Below are 22,684 nucleotides of genomic sequence, written 5' to 3' on the forward strand. Positions count from 1 at the left end.
ATTATGTGCTTTATGACATGATGCAAAATGAGATAGAATTATGATGTATTCTCGCCAAAGTATTTACATATAAATCCATCAAGCTTTTAGCTGTAAACTTTAGAGAAAAATACATGAACAAAAGGAACGAACTAAGAGATACCACAAGAATGCAACTGTACAGAAGCATTCTCAAGACAACCAGTCCAGTCTCAAAGTCAGTGCCACTGAAAAATAAGGACTAAGCTAGACTAAAGAGACAAAAAGAGGGCTCCCCCGGTGGCGCAGTGGTTAAGAATCCACCTGCCAATACAGGGCACACGGGTTTGAGCCCTGGTCCGGGAAGATCCCACATGCTGTGGAGCAACTAAGCCCGTGCGCCACAACAACTGAGCCTGCGCTCTAGAACCTGTGAGCCACAACTACTGAAGCCTGTGCACCTAGAGGCAATGCTCCACAACGACAGAAGCCACTGCAAAGAGAAGCCCGCGCACCACAACGAAGAGTAGCCCCTGATCACTGCAAATAGAGAAAGCCCGCGCACAGCAACGAAGGCCCAAAGCAGCCAAAAAAAAAAAAAAAAAGAGAGAGACAAAAAGAAATTAAACAAGTGGGATTGATTGACTGATTGCTGCGAGGCTTGCGGGATCTTAGTTCCCGAACCAGGGATTGAGTCCGGGCCACGCAGTGAAAGCACTGAGTTCTAACCACTGGACTGCCAGGGAATTCCCTAAACAAAGTGTTATATGTGAAAAGGTCCTAGTTTAGATACTATCAACAGTTTGGATAGCCAGCCAGCGGTAACAAACATTTTTCTGGATCAGCTGGGGAAATCTGAATAATAGAACCTGCATACTAGAGGAAATGAACATGGACTGTGGGCATCACTGGACAAAAAAAGCCAAGTTGTAAACTGATCTCATTTTCATAAAATAAAAATAAAAGCCTACACATATGTGCTTAGAGAAAGATCTGGGGAAAAAATGCACCAAAAGTTGTTTACAGTGGTGACTTCTGAATGATAGGAATGTCAAGTTTTTATTTTTGCATATCTGTATACTCTAATTATCTACACATCACAACACTATTTTTGTAATAATAAAAGAATTACTTAAAGACAGAATTACATGGGGAGCTTTAATAAACTAATGGTGCCCAGGCCTTACCTCAGATATATTTTAAAAGGTTGAGAACTACTGCTTTTAAGAATTGGGAGTGGGGCTTCCCTGGTGGCGCAGTGGTTGAGAGTCCGCCTGCCGATGCAGGGGACACGGGTTCGTGCCCCGGTCTGGGAAGATCCCACATGCCGCGGAGCGGCTGGGCCCGTGAGCCATGGCCGCTGAGCCTGCGCGTCCGGAGCCTGTCCTCCGCAACGGGAGAGGCCACAACAGTGAGAGGCCCGCGTAACGCATAAAAAAAAAAAAAAAAGAATTGGGAGTGGATAAAAGGAAAAATTCTTCTCTAAGTTTGTCTTTAAAAAAGACATTCATGGAAGTTTTTTTACTTCATAGTTAGGAGATCACCCTTAAACAGAGGCAGTAACTAAATCTTTTAGAAGGAGCAAATTATATTAGTCAATTTTACAAATCAGGGCCCTTGGTTGAAAAAAATAAACTGTATTTAGGTAGATTAAGCAGAAAAGGAAATTTATCAGCAGGATATTGGGAGTTCAAAAAATGAATGATTTGGCAAACCTGTAAAAATTCAAGTAAAGCTAAGCAGTCAAAACCACCAACCAAGGTCATATCACAGGAACAGTCTCTCAGGAAACTGCCCACTAGCTAGCTCTGCCACTGCCACCAGACAATAGAATTAATTCTAAACTGTCCTTGCTCCTTTGTGTCTCTCTCACTCCAGATTCAAGTCCCCAGTCAAGTGTATTTGATAGGCACAGCTTGGGTCACAGCTACCAGGGGCAGAAAGCGTATGTGTGCATGCATACAAGTTACGAGTTACACGTCCTTTCCAGCTTCCTCTCCCACTAAGATTCACAAAAAGGCAATACTGGAACAGGCTTAAAATGGTAAACAGACAAAAGAAACAACAAAGGATAACCTTAAAGCCCAATTAGTAGAATGTCCAACACAGGAATCTTGCCAGTCTTCCCATTAGTAATAAACTTTAATCATTGTGCCTTCTTTCAAGTCATTTTCAAAAAACATTTTGAAAATGAATTCAGTTTCAAAAAACATTTCCTGAAACTAATTTCACAAAGTATAAAATTTTTGAAGACTAAAATTTATAAACTTTCTCAGGTAGTTATTGCCTTTCCAATATTTTGTCATTTAAAGGGGACAAGCACCTGCTGCAACCATACCTATCCCACTAACAGAAATGAAATTTACTTAAATCACAACAGTTCCAAATAAGCATAGTATGTTACAAAAGTACATTTATCACCTGATGCAAACTGACACATTAAATTCTGGCTGTGAGATTCAGATAACTAAGTGGATTAGATATATGAGAAGTATCGGAAACGATACGATTTTAAAAACAGCAAAAATGTTTTTTATAGTATTTGCTCCAAAAGTCACTACTATCTGGGACTTCCCTGGCGGTCCAGTGGTTAGGACTCCATGCTCTCAATGCGGAGGGCCCGGTTAGGAAACTAAAATCCCACAAACCGAGTGGCATGTCCGCACCCCCCCGGCACAAAAATCAAAAGTCACTGTATCAACTACACTACAGACAAGTCATTCAAGTAGTGATAACTTTTATCAAATATCTGCAGCTGTGCTGACTCTGAAAGCCTTCAATTTCCTATGAATATAAGTAAATAGGCTATTTGTCACTTTTAAAAAACTATACTGTCTTTTATAATTGAAACATTTAATAGTAGTCACTACTATATTACGAAACCTACGTTTTACTTCAAGCACATTTTACTTACAAGCATATCTAAAAATCTCTTCTCAAGAATAAACTGTGCTTCTAATCCAAACATTACTTTTAAGTTAGAAAAGCAGACTCTGGATCTAGTTGGCTCTGCCATGTACTAGCTGTGTGACTTTGGAGAAGTCACTTCACCTCTTTTTTTGGGGGGGGGGGTATCAATTCCCATACTTTATGTAGCTGCCAACAGAAAAGTAAATCCTCTCTCCAGGAAATCAATGTCATTCAGAGCCTCTAAAATTTTCCATACACAACGTTGGGCACCTCTTTTTGCTTCAAATCATTACCTGTAGTTTGGAGATTGTTGGAAAGTTGATGATTAAATGAGTGAATATATGCAAAGTGTTAAGAATAGTGGCTGGATATTTTCCCCAGGGAAAACAAAAAAATCCAAGTGTCTGGTCTATAGTGGGTACTCCATAAGTGTTAAGAATAAAATGTTAATTAATAGTTGGGGGGTGGGGGGGATAAACAACAGGAAAAAAAAATGCAGTTTTGAGAAATTTTCTGACCAAATACGCTGAGGAAACTATTCACTAGTAACCAAAACAAGAAAACAAAACCACTACAAACCCAGCATACTTAACTCAATTTTATAATACAACAAATATATACTATGTAGAAAAAAAAGAACAGGAAACAAACTACCTAGAAAAGTTAACACTGAATTGGGCACAGGACCAAACCGAACACTCCATTTTACAAGCAGACTGAAGGAGGATAAATAACTCATACAATTATTCTATGCTGCTCAACAGAGAAATTGTGAGAAAATGATATAGATGAGAATCACTGAACAAACCAGAAAAAAAAACCTACCAATTTACAGGAAATCAGGAAAATCTAGAATGTGGGAAACTGCAGGACAAATGACCTGGTTTCTTCAACAAAGTGCAAGGAAAAAAAAACAGAAGAAACATACAAACTAAGAGGCTTGAAAGAATATCAGTCAACTACCATGTGTGGGACCTGGATCCTGATTCAAATAAACAAGAGACGTCAACAGAAAATATCTAGAAAAGGAAAAACAAAAACCTAAAAGTCCATGTCCAACAATCTGTTCAGATTTCACAGAATTTCACTCAACTGGTAAAAGGATGTTCATTAAAGACAATTTCAAACAATTTACTTGACAATTATGAAGTGCTTACAATGGACAGGCATTGTATTAAAAACTCTACAAATATTATTTCATTTGTTTACCACAGAAACCCTATGAGAAGGTACTATTATCCCCATTTAACAGAGAAAGAAACAGGCAGAAATCTTACTAAAACTCCACCAAGGTCTCAAAGCTGTAAGTGGCAAGGCAGAGGTTTAAACCCAGGCTATAATGCTGCTGCCCTTAATTATCATACCATGCTGTCTCTCTACCATGATGTGGTGAAAACCCAGCTTCGGAATCGGAGAAAGCTGAGTCCCCACATCTCACTATGTTATATAAACCACTTAACTTCTTGGATCCTCTGTACACCCACTTATTTAAGGGTTAATATCAAGTATGTTAAACAAGTGTTTTAAGGAATAATGATTGGACTCTGTTACAAGTCTCTAGCTTATGAAGACCACAATAAATGGTTCCCACTATCCTTCCACCATACCTGGCAAGATTAATTAAAAAGCACAGTTAATAATTCATAAACACATAGCTGGAACACTGGAATAGCTCTACCTTTTAATTAACTAACCAAAGAACCCCCAAACCAACTTTTCAACATACTTGTAAACTTCAAGGATAGCAGTAATTCAGAAGAGAACTTTTTTATATAATGAAATTTAAACATATAATCAGCAGAAACAAGAGTCTGCAATATAAAGAATAGCCAAACTTAAATTAATTCAATTTTTCCTTTAAAAAACAAACAAACAACAAACTTGTTCAACATAAACAGACCTGCTGCTCAGAAAAGTGCACTAAAACTTTGTTCATGCTGGTGATTCTCTAGCCTGACATCTGACTGATATATGGCAAAGTAGTTTTATTACAGAAAAGGAAGGTAAGCTTAATGAGTATGTTAAAAAATCAACTCCCTTAAGAATGATAGCTTTCTGTGTTGTTATCCTGTGAATATTTTTGTGCTTATCTGTTAAACTACTAAGTTCTCGGGGTGGGGGGGGGCAGGAATGTTTTATAGTCATCTAGGTATTCCTACTCCTTAACAGGCAGGAACAACAGTACAATAGTACAGCCTCTAGCATTTCTTAAAAGAAACTTTCTTAAAAGAAGTTTGAACCATTTTGTCTGAAAAATAATTTTTCCAACAGATCAATTAAAGGCTGATTATCATTATTTATTTTAAAAATGATTTATTTATTTTTGGCCGCCCTATGTGGGATGCAGAATCTTAGTTCCCCAACCAGAGATCGAAGCCACGCCCCCTGCAATGGAAGTGTAGTCTTAACCACTGGACCGCCAGGAGGTCCCAAAGGCTCCTTATTTGCTTTAGTAAAGAAAAACAACTATTAGACTCCTTTAAATATTTGCCTCGTATATTTTAAACCACCTACAAAAATTCAATTTACATAACATTAGCAATATTTTACCTCATTAGTTAAGATATATACCTGTGGACAAAAGAAGTTCAGCTCATCTCACTGAACTATTTTTCAAGTTTGATTATAGCCAGTTTTGTTTTGAGCAGACTTCAGTGGGAAATAAAAATCAGAGCCTGATTTTGAAGTGACTTGGTCAGCTAGCTCTCAGCATAACCACATATCAAATTGCAGACAATGGCAACTATAGTCAGTTATGAAGTAGCATGTTTTCTATGTATCACCTAGATTAGATATCCCATCCCACCCCGATTATTTGAAAAACCATAAATACATACACCAAAATTTGCCTTTTCCATGAACTACTTTTTCAGTTGGGATATTTAAAAAACTGTGTTGTGTCTCACCTTTCCAATAGTCTTATTTTTATTTTCATGGTTAAAGGTAGCAACCATAATGGTTAAACACAGTGACTTGGAAACAGATTGCTTAGGTTTAAATACAGGGTCTGTGACCTACTAGCTGGATGAATCTCTGAACTTATTTTCCTTAACTAAAAAATGGGGATAAAACAATATCTATCTGACGGAAATAAACAAGTTAATAAATATAAAGCACTTTGAGCAACTGTCAGCCTCTGGTACATTAGAGTTATTACTAAGTGCATATACACTGAATCATAAAACAAAGATATGCAATCTGCTGAAGTATGATTCAGAATTGTAGGTTTTATCTTTAAGCATTTAAAAATGAATTATAAGCAGAAATGTGTCCCAGATTTCTTGTCATTCCAAACTTATTAAAATGGTTTCATGTGCTCTCCTCAGCCAAGCTACTAAATAGCCACTGACGAGAAAACTGGTAAGATGGAATTCATTCAAAAGAAAAATGGCTTCCTAACACCCTACCACCACCACCAAATTTCAAGAGCTCTGATAAGATACTATTCAGAATCAACTGAAAGAATACTTATATCAATATGTACAAACTGTTTTGAGTATCCTGAAAAAAAACTAGAGTAAGGTCTCACCCAAGTTTACAGGTCCAGTAGTCAACAACAGCAAAACACAAAGCAACTGACTTGTAATTTCTATAAAGCACTTTTGTCCTGTAAAACCACCAAAATAATTTAAGAACAACAAATCCTGGGGGAGTTGACACAAGTAAACTTTTGTATTGAAAGGATGTAGAAAGGTAAATTGAAACTGACTCCCTAGGGAAGGAAGATGACCCTTTATTTTACTATTAATTCCAAACTTCTCATTCACAATTAGCATTTTATTATTTCATCTTTTAGACAGATTGAAACTCAAGCATCTTCCCAAATACTGAAGTTAACTGTTTTTGGTTTCCATTCTATGCCTTTTTGTTTTCCGTTAAACTTCTGGATCTAAAGGTTTAAAAAAAAAAAGGCAGCAAACAAAAAGACAGCCTTTTGTTTGAAAGGGTACAACAATCAGACACTCCAAATCTAAAATGTTTTCACTTGTAGTCTTACACTTTTCTAATAAATGTCCCAAACTTAACAGCACTCTGATTCTTTCAAGCATTACACATAAAAGACCTTAGAAAAGGCCAGCAATGACCAAACTATAAATCTAAGTGTACTGAAGACTACCAATCACTTTACTTTTGGAAGGGATTTACAAAGAATGTGACTTCTATTACTAAATTAAAACATGAGGCACCATAAACTTTGTTTATTCCAGATAAGCTATAAATATCAAAGTTAAGAGCAAGTATTTCAACAAATACGGCAAACCAATCTCAAAGCACGAACTTGGCTGATAAAATTAACACCACAGCACAATTTCAAAACTGTAAGCAACTACCAAAAAAAACCCACCCAAACCGCACCCACTCTTATGTAAACTTTCGGAGTAAGCAAACTACTTTAGCCTCACCTTTGTTTTCACCTAGCGAAGACCCTTCAACATAAGACACAAACTGCAAAAAGATGAAAGATCCAGCTGTTGTCCCCGTAGGAAAAATAACTAAGAATTTAAGACATGTTAACGTATTTAAGTTACCAAGCTCAGGGCACTTCCCCAAGCTACAGCCATTTTAGATTCAGCCTTTCTTTTGAATTTCACGGGGGTGGGGAGAGGTAGATGTAAAACAGAAAAAAATCCTCACTAAAACACTTCAAGATCGACCAGCCTTTTTTGTTTCCAGGGAGGGAGGGGTCAGTAGGTGCTGGATAGACAATCTAAATCAACGAAAACACCTCGCTACTAGGGGGAACCGGAACGCTGGGAACAGGCGTGGGGGGTTAAAGCTCTTCTTTTCCCCTCAGATACCCCACATTTGACTTACACGCTTTTTTCCCTTAGACTTTCCATCATTGAAAAACAAAAGCCCTTGGCTCTAATTCAAGAAGGAGAAAAAAACCCGTAAACCAAGCTATTCAACCACCAACAAGCCGGAACGCCTGGAGAGGAGCCAGAGAGCCGCAGGTGAGCGTTCGGACCCGAAGACCAAAGTTGAACTAGGAGCGCTCCGGCAGAGTCGCGGCGACGCTCATGTGCAAAGCTCCACGCGCGGGGGAAGGTGCCCCGTCCGAACCACACGACCCGTGAGCTCCGCTCCCGGTCCCCGGCCCAACCTACACCCAACCACCTGTGTGAGAGCCTTCTTCAACTTGTTTCAACAGCCGGCCCGTCAGGCACCGGGCGGAGCCCTGCGCCGGACCACTCAAGATCCCCTACCGCCCCGTCGTCCGGAACTCCCACTCACCGGGCAGCGGCAGGGCTACAGCTAGGGACCAGTCGCGGCGTCTGAGGGTGCGTCCCCAGCTTCCTGATCCGGCAGAGGTGTAGAGCCCACAACCATAACAAAGCTCTTCCCAAAATGGCTGCCCGGCCCACACGGCCCAGGCGGGGCAGAGCGGGTGGAGGGGGAGGAGCGACGACCAGTCCGGCCCTCCCCTAATCTGACCCCGCCTCACACACGCCCACCCTCTCGCACCGCCCACAAGGGCGCACGCGCGTAAGCCCTGTTCTGGTGACCCGCCCGACGCCCCAAGCTGCCAACGTTTAGCCGCGTGAACGGCGGTTATTCCCTGCCCTGCCCCCAGCTCCCTCCTCTGCGGCTCGAGGCGGCGCATGGTCAACCCCCGCCCCTCTGCAGAGTTGAACACTCTGCCTTTCCTCGCACCGCCTCAGAGGCGGAGACCAGCTGGGTTTGGTACTCCCCTTCACATCCCCTCTCCCGACACTAGGGCCTGGGCGCGTGTGAATGAGTGGGTGGGTGGGTATGTGTGTACCCGTTTTTCCCCGCCCCTTCATTTTGCACCCTCCCACACCCCACCTCTCGGCAAGCACGCATCTCCAAACTACCTCTACAAGTACTAACAAACCGGTTTCGTAGACTCGTGTGTTTTCCGACCCCTTCCCACCTTCGGCTCCCTCCTTCCTTCACGTGCACGCGCCGTTAAGACTCCAGACCCCAACGGGGCGCACGGCCGGGATCTGGAGGCCTGCGCGGCTGTTCCCGACGCGCTACCCGCTGGGAGTGGTAGTTCCGCCCGACCGCTGGCGACACGCCCCTGCCCCAGCGCTGGGCGGATTTCTGGCCGGAGACTGCTCCTGTGCCAGGGGGGATAAGCTGTTTCTCCGGCCCAAAGTCTCATTGGGTATCGCACAACGGGAAGGGGTGGCGCTGCCATGGCAGAGAAGGAAATAAAAGTGAAAGCCTGTCGCGACTAGAAGGTGTTACTACTAGGAAGAATTTTCTGAGCCCATTCTGCACGGGAGGCTAAACCATGTGACGGTCGGCAACCAGGAAGCTAGACTACATAGAATCCTGAGGAATGGAGGAACTGGCTAGCGTTTCTGTTGATTTCAGATAAACGCGCAAATTGCCTGATGGTGTTTCCTTTGATAGACTGTGAAATGGAGTCCCAGAGAAGGGAAGGGACTTGCTCAAGGTCACAAAGCCCACAAACAAAAGTTAAAGCGGAGGGTGACAGAAGGAATCTAACTTTCGGGTCACCCTAAAGGCTCTTACCCTCACACCCTTCATGGAAATGAAAGTCCTGCCCCTTGTGCTCTTTATTTCTTAACGAAGTTTCTAGTTACCAGCAGAGAAAATGAAGTGAAAACAGTTGTTTGTTTTTTCTTAAGTAGTATTAGTTCAGGACCTTAATGAGGCGTGAGATATGCCCCGTCGCTCCTAGAAACCGTGTTGTTATGCAAAGTAAAAAATGAGTTCCTGAGACGGCAAGCAATTTGGCCAAGTCATACTTGGCCTAGACTCCAAATCTCTCCTACCTTCCTCCACCACCATCACTCTGAGATGGTTTCAGTAGTTGCACACTACCTTCCCGAACTCTGCGAGGCAGATTCTGCTGGCTGGGAAACCTGGAATACAAAGGCAAGGACCGTTCAGGTACCCTACAGACTTCAAAAGCTGGCTTCCACTAGAACTAAGATTTCCCCGTGTAGGAACCAGTTAACACTGGTCAAGTCTGCACCCGGACTCATTTTTTTCGGCTCTCAGGAAGTGGGGAGGGCTATCTAACCCCACTTGCCGGAAGTGCTTTTCCGCAGTACCAAGCTGTTCTTGCAATTCAGCTTTCCACCTCCCCGCGCGACGCTGGCAGGTGAGTAGTAGGGCTGTTGTCACAGGTGCAGGTTGGGAAAGGGGGGCACCAAGGCTTCGGAGTAAACTGAGGCCGCGGGTACTATTGGGCAAAGTTTCCCGGGGATCTTTGCGTCCCCTTTTCTCTGATGTCTGCTCTAAGGCTTGCAGTTTGCAACTCTTTTATTTGGCGCAGTGGAAATATTGAGCGTTCTCACCCAAATTGAGCGGATTAACCCTTGGGTCTTTGTCCTTAACCCCCTCACCAGTTGCCGTCCCCGGCCTTTAGGCTGTCACTTTTCTCTTTAATACTCTTGAGCTGGAAAGCACATGTCACAGTGCCTAGGGAGTTTGGAAGGTTGAGGGAGCGTTGAGCTTTTTGAAATCCCTTACGAAGGTGATTTTGAACAAAGGTGAGTGTGTGGGCCCTGCAGGTATGTGTGTCTGGGAGTCAGTAGGTGGATGTGGGTGTCATCTAACATCTATTCAGAGACCCGGGATAACTTAACTCCCTACTTGCTTCCTTATACATATATACAGAATGAAGACATTGACGGGCTGGTGTACAGGATTTCTTGAACCAGCCCTAAGATCTGTAATCAAGAAATTAGTTCACTACGTTTATAAATTAAGCAGCAACTGTGGGTTTTAGATTTTTAGACACCTTATTCTTTTGGTTAAGAATGGGACTTACGTAAATATGACAGATCTGGATTCATAATATTCTCTCTTACTCAGCCACTTACTGGTTGCTTACATTGTGTAAGGTGGGAATAATAGCTAGTATTTTTTGAGTGCCTACTTTGTGTTAGGGACAGTTCTCAGCTTTTTACATGTATTAACTTACTTAATTTTTACAACGACCCTATGTAGTTATCATAAGCCTTATAGGTGAATGAACTGCACCATAGCCAGGTTAAATAATTTGTCCAAAGTCACATAGCTAATACGTGGTGGAGCCAGGATTCCAACCCAGATTGTTTGACTCCAAAGTCTGCACTCTAACTTAACAGGCTATTACTGCCTTTCAACACCAAGTTGATGAGGTTATTCAACAGTTACAGTAATTACATAGTTACAATGCCTGATTCACAGCTAATTGTATTGATTGCTACTATCATTACTTTAAGCTAAGTCCCAAAATAGATAACTAATAGACCAGACAAGCTATGACTTTCAGTGTTAAAGATAAGAAAGCTGGCACTTCAAGGAAGCAATTTACCCAAGGTCACACAGCTGGGAAATGATGGAGGCATTTGTAAAAATCCAGATCTGTTGTCTCTGTGCATTACTCTTTCTGTTACACCAAACAGCAAAAGCTAAAAGAATGGTTCAGAGAAGAAAAGGATCTATTTACTTAATGTTACTGATATTTTGAAAACATTATTGTTTTCAAAGGAACTGTTATATGGAAGAAATTATCCCGAATTACTACTTTTTAAAACTTATGTATAAAGTGAAGAAAATTAAATGACATCTTGTTTTGTACACAGCAACATGCTTCTGATTCAGATGTTCCACTGAGCTATAAAAATACATTAATCAGAACTGTGTGGCATCTTCCTAAGCAAGACTTTCAATGGGGCCCACTATGGTTCACTTCATCCAGAAGTTTTCTCGAGCATCTTCAAAGGTTGGTTTATTCAGCAAATATTTGAGCATTACTTTCCAGGCATTGCTTGGCTAGGCAATAGTGAAAAAGAAGACAAAAATCCTTACCCTCTTATATTCTGGTTGATCGGGGGAAGAGTAAAATATAAATAAGTGACATCTAATATGTCAAGTGGTAAGTGCTGTGGAGAACTATAGAGCAGGGAAGGGGAATAGGGACAGTAGACTTAAGGATTGCATTTATAAATAGGGTGGTCAGAAGTGAGGCAATGAGCCATGCAGGTACCTCAGGGAAGAACATTCTAGACAAAAAGGAAAAATAGCCTCAAGATGGAATCATTCCTAGCATTTTGAGTAACCACCAAGATTCTTAAATAACTTTCATTTTTTCTTTAATCCAACATTTTTTGAGTTAATGTTGATCTGCTTAACTGTTGAAGTATGGAATCCACTCACTGAAGCACAGAATCAGCAAGAGAGGTTATTGCTTTGGCCATGTACCATGAAAGGCACTGGGGATTTTTTTTTTTTTTTTTTTTTAAGGCAAAGAAAAATATATGGTCCTGGCTCTCAAGTCTACTGAGACAGACAAGTAAACACAAGATTTTAATTCACTGTGAGAATTATGATGGAAGTGTGTATATGGTACTTATAGGAGGATTACATCAGATTGGAGAAAGCTTCAAGCCGAATTTTTAAAGATAAGTTCCCTAGATAGAAAAATGGTAATCTAGAATTCTAGGCAGACATATGTAGAAAGGCATGAAGCTATGAAAATTATGCAGTGTCTAAAGCTTAATTTTCTCTACATAAAATAGCATTTCCACAGTAATTAGTGCTGCTTCTTTTGCAATTTATAAATAGAAGAGGCAGTTTAGAATGCCAAAAACTGAAGACCTAGTCTTTAGCTGTTCCTCCTTCAGATATTTCTTTCATGGGATAAGTTTAGTGGTAGGCCAAAATATATTACTGGTTTCTATTCAGTAGTTTCTTTTGCATGTTGTATAGCTGTTTAATAGTCTTTGCCAGCAATAATAACATCATCCTGTAGTCCAACCTTTCTTTAAGTTCGATGTGCTAACAGAAAGCAGGCGGTTTGTTTTTATATTGTCTCAGATTGGGACTAAAACATTTGATGATTTCCTTTTTTTAAATCTGTTTTTTGTCTTCTCGTTCTGTTTTCCCTATAGATGCTGAAGTACCCTTCCACAATCAGACTAGGAGCCAGAAGGAGAATAGAAAAATTTTCTCTCAAAACAGGCCTCCAGCAGAACTTTTCCCCTTTGTTTCCAAGGCCTTGGCTTGTCTCATCATTTCCAGTGTGTATGTGCAAGACACAATATTATCACACTTCCCCATGCAGCTTTAAGAAGAAGCAAGAGCAAGCAGTACTTCCAGCCAGGCCACCACAAACCATCAGTTACCTGCCTGACAGCCCAAAGCCAGCATTATACATAACTCTGGCAGGACTAATCCCCTTCATTGCTCCACCACTTGTCATGGTGATGACAAAGACTTATATTCCCATATTAGCTTTTACTCAGATGGCTTATGGAGCCAGTTTCCTATCTTTCTTGGGAGGGATCAGATGGGGTTTTACTCTGCCACAAGGTAGTCCAGCCAAACCAGACTTCCTCAATTTAGCTAATAGTACAGCTCCTGTTGTGTTTTCATGGCTTGCGTTCTTTGTTTCTGAAAGACTCAGTGAAGCTATAGTCACAGTAATAATAGGTTTGGGGATAGCATTACACACTGAACTTTTTCTCTTGCCACATTATCCCAATTGGTTCAAAGCCCTGAGGATGGTAGTCACTTTAGTGGCCTTTATTTCATTTGTAATCACTTTACTAGTTAAAGGTTTTTATCCAGAGAAGGGACCCAAGAGACTTAGGCAAGTAGAATAAATATAAAACTACTCTGTAGATGACGTTAGCATGTTGGCTAGAAGCCTTGTAAGGTTGTGTTTTGGCATCACCTTTTTCTACCTCTCCAGTTTAGCTCTTTTTTCCCCACCAGTGGTGATTTATTCTTCCCAAATTATTCTTCATTTCTAGAAATCTTTATTTTATAAGGAATCACTGAGAAACAGCTTGAAAACCCTTAACAAGTCCTTTTCATGTTATATTAGGTTATAGTTCTTATTCAGTCTTTTTATGAACTTTATAGTCATCCACTTAAAAATTTCAATGTTTTAATTGTTTTGAAAAATGTAAATTAAAAGATGAAAAACCTTTGTGCTAGAGCTTTAGGATCATTGAAAACACACACACACACACACACACCCCCTCCCTCCCTCCCTCCCTCCCTCCCTCAGAGGAAAACTTGGTATCCATGAGTGTCTGAAAATAATAGGTGGCTCCAGTGTGGAGTTTTCATTGCAGTTGCCCCTGGGAATTGCATTTCCAAGCTCTTTTTACCTGGCACAACCTAGTTATTTGAACTGAAAGGATCTGTGGCTCTGAAGTCAGTAGGGAGCAGTGTCACGAGGGAAAACTATGTTCAAAGAAAAGCTAGACACATTTTCCAGGTTTTACCAGGATATTTGGCAGAATATAGATGCAACTTATCTCCAAACATAACACTAGCTGGTCAAAAATAGTTAGCCTCTAGGATATACAAACTAGGAAAAGTCAAGCTGGAGACATCTTAATGTTCTATCTAGTTTTGCATGTCAACTCACACAAAAGCTTTTTTAAAACAGTAAAAGCAACACCTTGAATTCTAACTTTAAAACTTAGTCTTTTGAGATGCTTAGTCTCATAAAAAAGGAGAAACATTTTCAATGTTATAAGAATTTAAATCAGGAAATGTTATCATCTGGTATACGTTACCTTTGTATAAGTATTCGAATATTAGGTAACTTAAATTTCGTAAGTAAATTATATACATATAATTTTTACTTTAATGATTCTTGCTGTGGAAAGATCATAATCTAAAGTGGTAACTTGTTTACTCTGTTACACACCTGTTACAAGATTTTTTTATGAATTGTGTGTTCAACTCCTAATCCACAGCATCTCAGAATGTGACCTTACTTGCAGATAGGGTCTTTACAGAGTTATTAATAAGGTTAAAGTGAGGTTATAAGGGTAGGTTGTAATGTAATATTACTGGTGTTCTTATAATGGAAAATGTAACATATACAGAGAGAATACCATGTGAACATGAAGATCTACATGCCAAGGAGAGAAGCCTTGAATAGATCCCTCCTTCTTAGCCCTCAGAAGGAACCAACTCCACCAACACCTTGACTTCAGGCCTCCAAAACCGTGAGACAATAAATTCTGTTGTTTCAATTATGTTGTTTCAATTATATATTAACAAATATAACACTATAGAGCTAGAGCTTGTTCTGATCATTAAGAAGCTTACCAGTTAAAAGCCTGTGGCTGAAATCACCACACGATCCTTCTTTATTAATGTAGAGAAGAGTTTACTACAGCTTGATACTGAAGGAAAGAAAGCTCATACTCTTCAGAAGATCCTTCTCAGATCCTACTCAGATTGTTTCAGTGAGGAAAATTACTTCTTTGCTTCTCTTAAATTGCATGAGGACTGCACAAACTTAAAACTTTTCTCTGATCTCAATCTTTCAGAGTAGGGGCAAGTCATATTTTTAGGCTAACTGCCCACTTTTTTTTTTTTTTTTTTTGCCCGCGCCACAAAGCATGCAGGATCTTAGTTCCCCGACCAGGGATTGAACCCGTTCCCCCTGCAGTGGAAGCTCTGAGTCCTAACCACTGGACCACCAGGGAATTCTCTACAGTGTGCGATTTTTAAGTACATTGGACAGGATATTTAGAAGTATATTGAATTGTTAAATATTTTGGAGGAAGATCACGTTAACAGTTGCTCAGAAAACAATTAAATGTAAAACTAAATGTGCAAGTCCTTAAAGTTGAAACACTAAAAATCATGGGCAGCCCTACTACACTTTGATAATCCAGGAATGCTGCTAATAAACTAAATTAAATAGTAATACAAGAAAAAGCAAAGAAATCAAGATACTTTATTAGTACATTCTTTTTAAAACAATCTGTCATTACCTAGGAAATAAGCATATTTATAATTACTTATTTTCAGGCATTGTCTGGACCTATTAGGCCCAAACACTGATTGTGTTGACTACATTTCTGCCACAGCAGTACAAAATGCCTCCCTTCATAGTGCCATTTTAGGTTGGCATCAGGCAATAATGAAAATTAAATGATAGGAAAATTTGTAAATCTCTTGAACCAGAATGCAGATTCTCTTTAACTAGAAATATTAAAGGCACATGAGTTACAACTCAAATAGTTTACAAATTATCTTGATACTTCATTCCTTGACATTTTACAGATCCCAGCCAGGCATCTGTGACTCTTCAGACTTTCAGGGTACCCCAAAGAATGGGATACAGAGCTTTCTGTCTGCACTACGTAAGCTTTTCTTAATATATGCATATGGTTAAGTTATGAAGGAAAGTATCTTTGTGAGTCTATCCAAATATTTTGGATATGAGTGCTGCCTGAGTCTTTAATGCTTACCAAAGGTTTTCTATCTAAATAAGCCACTGATGCCTATAATATACTGGAGGATTGTACAGAAAAGGGGAAATCAGGGATATACAAATCAAATCCTGGAACAGCCAGGTAAACCTAAATGTATAAGACCTTTAATATATATGGCTCCAACTGACTAGTAGAAATAATTTAAAAGTGATGATCATGTACACAAAGAATCTTCATCTCAGAAATGGACAGAAAACAATTCTTTAGAATGCTTCTCAGGGAAAATGAGAAGTTTTGAGAAGCAGTTTTGGGTCAGAGGCCTTTCAGCGTACACTTATGAGTTAGTATCTGTAAAAAGTTTTACAAGTACCTACAATTCCATCTTCTCCAAGCCAGGGAGCAGCTTTGTACTAAACTCATATTTAGGCTTGCCCAAGTGTGAGTATGCTTTACCAAGCTTGATAATCTAATAAATTCCCTCTTCCCAAAGCTAAACGTATTTTTGGTAACTATTTAGAAAAAGGTGCATTCAACCTGCTGGGCTCTATCACCCATTACATCATCCTATTGCAATAAAGGACTGTCACTAAGAACCTCCTATTAATTCCTCATCTGCATTCCAGCATCAAGACAAAACCATAAGTGAGCAAAAGCTTTTTATATGCTGTTATCAACAGGTGAAAACTTATATATATAAATAGCTAGATATTTCCCACATGTCCCTCCCAGTTTTCCTGCTGTTAATAAAAAGTTTGGGACTAGTGAAAACTCCTGGAATAAAATAAAAGTAGGAAGTTGCTTCATTGGCTTTTCTTTGTAGGGTAAACTATGACCATGGAAAATTGCACTCTGGATTGAATCATGAATGTATAGATATCTTTAAACTGTCTCATTGATATTCTTAAATGACACAATGGTCATGTTACAGCTTAACTGCACTGGAGAAACAGCTAAAGGGACTATTTGCCAAGAAGCTTCTAGCAAATCATTTTTACAAATAGGACTCTACTCCTAATTGGACAATTCTAGAGCATAAACAGCATATCTACTGGTAAGCTTGGCAAATTTGTGTGAACTCTTTATTGATTTAGGATATATTCCATATCGCTTCTCACTCAAATTCTTTAAAAAAAATCATTTTTTACTCATTTATCTACCAAATTCACAGAAAACTCAACAGATGAAAGGGTCCTATCACCAAACACAAGTGTGATTTGCAAAAGGTGAGACCCTGTATTTTCAAAATGTTTCCTGTGCTCTCTTATGCTTACTATTTCATAGTACAGCAACACCTCCTTCACAACGACTGGTGATCATGTTACCAATTTCTGTCCATGTATCTGAATGAGGGTTATAAACTTCAACTGAGTCCAAGGTACCTGGGGCCAAGAAATCATGACTGGAAGATCGACCTCCAGAAACATACAGAAGCCCATTGACTGCCACAGCACACATGCCTGCTCTAGGCACTTTCATTGAAGCAACTTCAACCCACTTTTCCTGGATAAGAGAAAAAAAGAAGTTAGCAGTGCCATAACATGGTAACAGAGAAAAGTGCTGAGAAATTAGGTACTCTGGTTCTTTTTTAAAATTTTTATTTATTCTTTTAATATTTATATTTATTTATTTATTTATTTGGGCTGTGCTGGGTCTTAATTTTGGCATGCGGGGATCTTTGTTGCAGCACTCGAGATCTGTTAGTTGCGGCATGCGAACTCTTAGTTGCGGCATGCATGTGGGATCTAGTTCCCTGACCAGGGATGGAACCTGGGTCCCCTGCATTGGGAGTACTGAGTCTTACCCACTGGACCACCACGGAAGTCCCTCTGGTTCTTTTTACATGTTTAAATTTCAAACTCACAATCCAGTCATATAAGTATATAGAACATTTTAAATTGAAGTTTAAAGTAGTGAATTTAGAGGAAAGTAATGAAAAATATATCTGTGATTACTTATAAGTTATGGTCACCAAGAGATAATCTAGAAATTTACCAGGGAAGTCTGGAAGGACTTTTTAAAATCTTTAATATAATAGGTCTTATAAATCTCCAAGAGAACAATACAGTAAACAACACTGGCCAAATTTATTCGAATATGGATTCCTTTTTTCAAGGACCACCTGGTGCAGTTAGTAATTTGCAAAACATATTTTCAGAAAGGTAGTACAGATCAGGGGTTGGAAACTAGGGCCTATTTTTGTAAGCCTACAAACTAAGAATGATCTTTCCATATTAAAAGGTTATTTAAGGGACTTCCCTGGTGGTCCAGTGGCTAAGACTCCATGCTCCCAATGCAGGGGGCCCGGGTTTGATCCCTGGTCAGGGAACTAGATCCTGCATGCCACAACTAAGAGTTCACATGCTGCAACTAAAATCCCGTGTGCCACAACTAAAGAACCTGCATGCCGCAACTAAAGATCCCGCATGCTGCAACTAAAGATCTTGCATGTAGCAACAAAGATCCCACGTGCCGCAACTAAGACCCAACGCAGCCAAATAAATAAATAAATAAATAAATAAATAAATAAATTTTAAAACGTTCATTTAAAAAAATATATATGGAAAAAGAAGAGATTGTATGTGGCCCTCAAGGCCTAAAATGTTCACTATCCGGCCTTTTAATAGAAAGTTTGCTAACTCCTGGTATACATTATTCACTGAAGAAATTTCAATAAGCTGCTATATCCAAAATGACTGTAAAGTCTTACTCCAGGGAAAATGTCTATACCCAGAAAACAGGAAAGCTAATAAAGTCCCTGAGAAATAATCAAGAGAGAAAAGAAAAAGTTTCCAGATTAAAAAAAAAGAATCTGAAAATAAAGCATATGATGCACAAAGTTTATAAAGTCATAAAAGATGAAAAAAGATTATTCATCAGTGCTAGAGAGTGAACTTTTTGAGGAGAGCAACTTAATGAGCTTCACATCCCGGTACCCAGTATAGAACCAGCACATTATAGATGCTGATCTGAACTTAAATGAAATTCTGAAATACTAACACCAGGGACAATCCTTTGAAATTGAAGGACCATATTAAACTTGAAGGCTATTTGATTATATGAAATTACAGAATACATCACAAAGTTTTCACAGCTGAAAAAATACTCATTTTAAAAGATAGATATATTCACAAAAATACCTATAGCTGGTTAAGATAAATCAGGATGTTGGGTTTATGTTTATCATTAGGGAGAGCTAACCTTTGCTCCCCTACAAAAATGGCTCTGGACAAGAAGAGTAAGGGGCTCATTCAGTAATGTTTATCTTTCATTTCTATCAGTGTATTAACTACAATTTGCTTTTTATTTCGAGTCCCCTCAAAATAAACTCTGTAAAACCAGAAACATGTTTTACATTATCTTTAGGGTTTGAATCTATAATGTAGGACTTTAGTAGACAGTAAATAACAATAACATTTCAGATTTATGCATGAAAAACCAAGGTAACATTACTGATAAGCACTTAACTTTGAAATGAAAACCTATTCATTTTTAGCCATAGAGAAACATTAGCAAGAGAAAGCACCCTCAGAAAGTTCACTTTCTCTATTCCCCCCATATAATAGAGACCACTTAGAAAGTGAAAGGAACCTGAAATATCACCAAAGTTTGAAACTTGTCATGCATGAGAATCAAAATTATGCTTTACAGCAAAACAAAAATTCTACTTTTGCCATCTCTATTCAAGATTATACTGGAGGTTCTAACAAGGGCAATTAGTAAAGAAAATGAAATAAAAGCCATCCATATTGGAAAGGAAAAAATAAAATGATCTCTAATTATAGATGACATGATCTTGTACATAGAAAATCCTAAGGAATCCACAAAAACAGTACAAGTGCCGCAAGGTTTCAGGATATAAGATGAATATACAAAAATTGATCAAATTTTTATACACTAGGAATGAAAAAAGCTGAACATGAAATTAAGAAAGTTCAATTTACAATAGCATCAAACGTAATAAAATATTTAGGAATAAGTTTAACCAACAAAATGCAAGATACTGAAAACTATAAAACACTGTTGAAACAAACTGAAGAAGACCTAAATAAATGGAAAGACATCCCATGTTCAAGATGAAAAGACCTAATATTGTTAAGATGGCAATACTCCCCAGATTGATCTCATATTCAGTGTAATCCCTATCAATACCCTGCTGGCTTCTTGGTAGAAACTGACAAGCTGATCCTAAAATTCATATGGAATTCAAGGGACCCAGAACAGCCAAACCAACTTTTAAAAAGAAATTCCAAGTTGGAGGACTCACAATTTCTGATTTCAAACCACAGAGCTACAGTAACTAAGACAGTGTGGTAATGGCATAAGGATAAATATATAGATAAATGAATAGAATTAAGAGTCCAGAAATAAACCCTCACATTTATGGTCAACTGATTTTCAACAAAGATACCAATACAATCAAATGGAAAAGAGTCTTTTCAACAAATGGTGCTGGGACAACTGGTTACCACATGCAAAAGAATGAAGGTGGACCTCTTCCTCACACCATATACAAAAATTAACTCAAAAATTAATGAAAGACCTAAATATAACTGTAAAACTTTAAAAAAAGAGTAGGCATAAATCTTCATGATCTTGAATTAAGCAATGGTTTCTTAGTTATAACACCAAAAGCACAAGCAACAAGCGAAAAAAATAAATTGGACATTAAAATTAAAAACTTTTGTGCTTCTAAGAATACCATCAAGAAAATGAAGAAAACCATAGGATGGGAAAACAATTTTGCAAGTCATATATCTGACAAAGGACTTGCATCTGGAATATATAAAGGACTCATATCCAGTAATAACAAGACAAATAATCCATTTTTTGCAGTACGCGGGCGTCTCACTGTTGTGGCCTCTCCCGCTGCAGAGCGCAGGCTCTGGACGCGCAGGCTCAGCGGTCATGGCTCACAGGCCCAGCCGCTCCGCGGCATGTGGGATCCTCCCGGACCGGGGCACGAACCCGCGTCCCCTGCATCAGCAGGTGGACTCTCAACCACTGCGCCACCAGGGAAGCCCCAAATAATCCATTTTAAAATGGACAAAATTAGAACAAATTTTTCTTCAAAGAAGGATAAATGACCAATAAGCACATAAAAGATGCTCAACCTGGGCTTCCCTGGTGGCGCAGTGGTTGAGAGTCCGCCTGCCGATGCAGGGGACATGGGTTCGTGCCCAGGTCTGGGAAGATCCCACATGCCGTGGAGCGGCTGGGCCCGTGAGCCATGGCCGCTGAGCCTGCGCGTCCGGAGCCTGTGCTCCGCAGCGGGACAGGCCACAACAGTGAGAGGCCTGCGTACCACAAAAAAAAAAAAAAAAAAAAGATGCTCAACCTAATTAACCATCAGGAAAGTACCAGTCAAAACCACAATGAGATACCAGTCCACACCTACTAGGTCAGCTATAATAAAAAAAGATAAATAATAAGCATTAGATGTAGAGAAATTAGAACCCTCATATACTGCTTGTGGTTATGTAAAATGGTATAGCCCCTTTAGAAAACAACCTGGCAGTGCCCCAAAAGGTTAAACATAGAGTTACCATATGACCTAGCAATTCCACTCCTAGGTATATTCCCAAGAGAAATGAAAACATGTACACAAATGTCCATAGCAGCACTGTTCATAATAGTCAAAACACTGAAACAACTCAAGTGTTTGGTTTGTGAATTATATTTCAATAAAAAAATATAAAAATAAAAATCCTTTCTACTTATAAAGAGAAAGAAGTAAATTTAAAAATCTTTAGGTTTTGAATGTTTTAATAACCAAAACTAGTTTAAGAACCATAAAATTCAAATAACACTAATCCATATTTCATAAAATATGTTCCCTGAAACACTTTTCTCCCGCAAGATGTTTCACAAACAAAAGTAAGGGTTGTGTGGTCAATTAAATTTGAGAGACTTAGCATAAAGATTCATGAAGTATATTATTTAATAAATTGTGTAAAGAAGTCCTGTAAGAAATGTATTCAACTTTGTTTAATCCAACTTTCCCTAAGTATAATTGACCAGGGCAACTCATGTTACCAAATTCCTATTAACAATGCAAAAAAATAGTATTCCATGGCAATTAATTTGGAAAAAATTTGTCTAACCTATAAGTCTATGGCATAACACACCTTGTACTTCCATTATCCCAGCACTTAATAAACTGTAATGCAATTGTTTGTCTATTTATTTCTCTATATTCCCCACTAGAATGTAGGCTTCTTGAGAGCTGGGGCCTTATATATTTAGTTTGCCTTTGTTTCCCCAGGTCTGTAAGTATTTGTGAATGAATAAATGGACTAATAAACAAATGCATGGTAGAACAGTGACTCAATGAAGATACAACCTACTTTCTCTTCTTTTCCTAGCATAATTGCATCAACCTAGTAACTGAGGGCATGAGAGAATAATGGGGCGCTCATATGGGCAATGATAAGATGGGTAATATGCAGAGGTGGCAGGTGGAGAAGACAGCTAGTATGGTAGGTAGATTTGTTTCATTGAACAAATAAGTAAATAGAGAATACCAGGAGCCAAGTTTTTAACTGATAGAGAAGGTATTTACAAACATGGGAATGGCGAAGGCCTGAAAGAATCTGAGGTATACTGGAATTGGTGCTATCATTGTGAACTCATGGTTT

At 39.1% G+C, this 22,684-nt stretch overlaps 3 protein-coding genes across 9 annotated transcripts in view; 1 reads left to right on the forward strand and 2 right to left on the reverse strand.

Annotated features, from left to right (window-relative positions):
- CCDC17 (coiled-coil domain containing 17) overlaps positions 1-8,239 on the reverse strand; it is a 64,082-nt gene extending 55,843 nt beyond the window's left edge. For all 3 annotated transcript variants that reach the window (XR_004351536.1, XM_032643821.1, XM_032643813.1), the window contains exon 1: positions 8,104-8,239. The gene's annotated coding sequence lies outside the window, so the exon portion shown is untranslated. The remainder of the gene's footprint in view (positions 1-8,103) is intronic.
- Positions 8,240-9,896: 1,657 nt separating this feature from the next.
- Positions 9,897-14,855, forward strand: TMEM69 (transmembrane protein 69). Of its 2 annotated transcripts, XR_004353145.1 has the most exons (4): positions 9,897-9,970; positions 11,442-11,581; positions 12,750-12,882; positions 14,706-14,855. XR_004353145.1 is itself a non-coding variant. In XM_032654300.1 (3 exons), exons 2-3 carry the CDS (start codon positions 11,528-11,530, stop codon positions 13,461-13,463), a joined length of 768 nt encoding a protein of 255 aa, XP_032510191.1. In that variant the 5' UTR covers positions 9,897-9,970; positions 11,442-11,527; the 3' UTR covers positions 13,464-14,695. The 2 variants fall into 2 exon arrangements, 1 of the variants encoding a protein (XP_032510191.1); XM_032654300.1 differs by lacking the exon at positions 14,706-14,855 and having other exon boundaries at positions 12,750-14,695.
- Positions 14,856-15,549: 694 nt separating this feature from the next.
- IPP (intracisternal A particle-promoted polypeptide) overlaps positions 15,550-22,684 on the reverse strand; it is a 40,367-nt gene continuing 33,232 nt past the window's right edge. For all 4 annotated transcript variants that reach the window (XM_032654276.1, XM_032654260.1, XM_032654285.1 and 1 more), the window contains one exon: positions 15,550-17,549. In XM_032654276.1, coding sequence (XP_032510167.1) covers positions 17,325-17,549 — 225 coding nt within the window. In that variant the 3' untranslated portion in view covers positions 15,550-17,324. The remainder of the gene's footprint in view (positions 17,550-22,684) is intronic.

This window comes from Phocoena sinus, chromosome 1 (assembly GCF_008692025.1).
Source record: "Phocoena sinus isolate mPhoSin1 chromosome 1, mPhoSin1.pri, whole genome shotgun sequence".
NCBI classification, from domain to species: Eukaryota; Metazoa; Chordata; class Mammalia; order Artiodactyla; family Phocoenidae; genus Phocoena; species Phocoena sinus.

Bases quoted from the DNA above. Each gene is read 5' to 3' on its own strand.
- TMEM69 (XM_032654300.1), top strand. From the start codon at position 11,528: ATGGGGCCCACTATGGTTCACTTCATCCAGAAGTTTTCTCGAGCATCT. The intron at 11,582-12,749 runs GTTGGTTTATTC...TTTTCCCTATAG, and splicing joins TTTCTCGAGCATCTTCAAAG to ATGCTGAAGTACCCTTCCAC.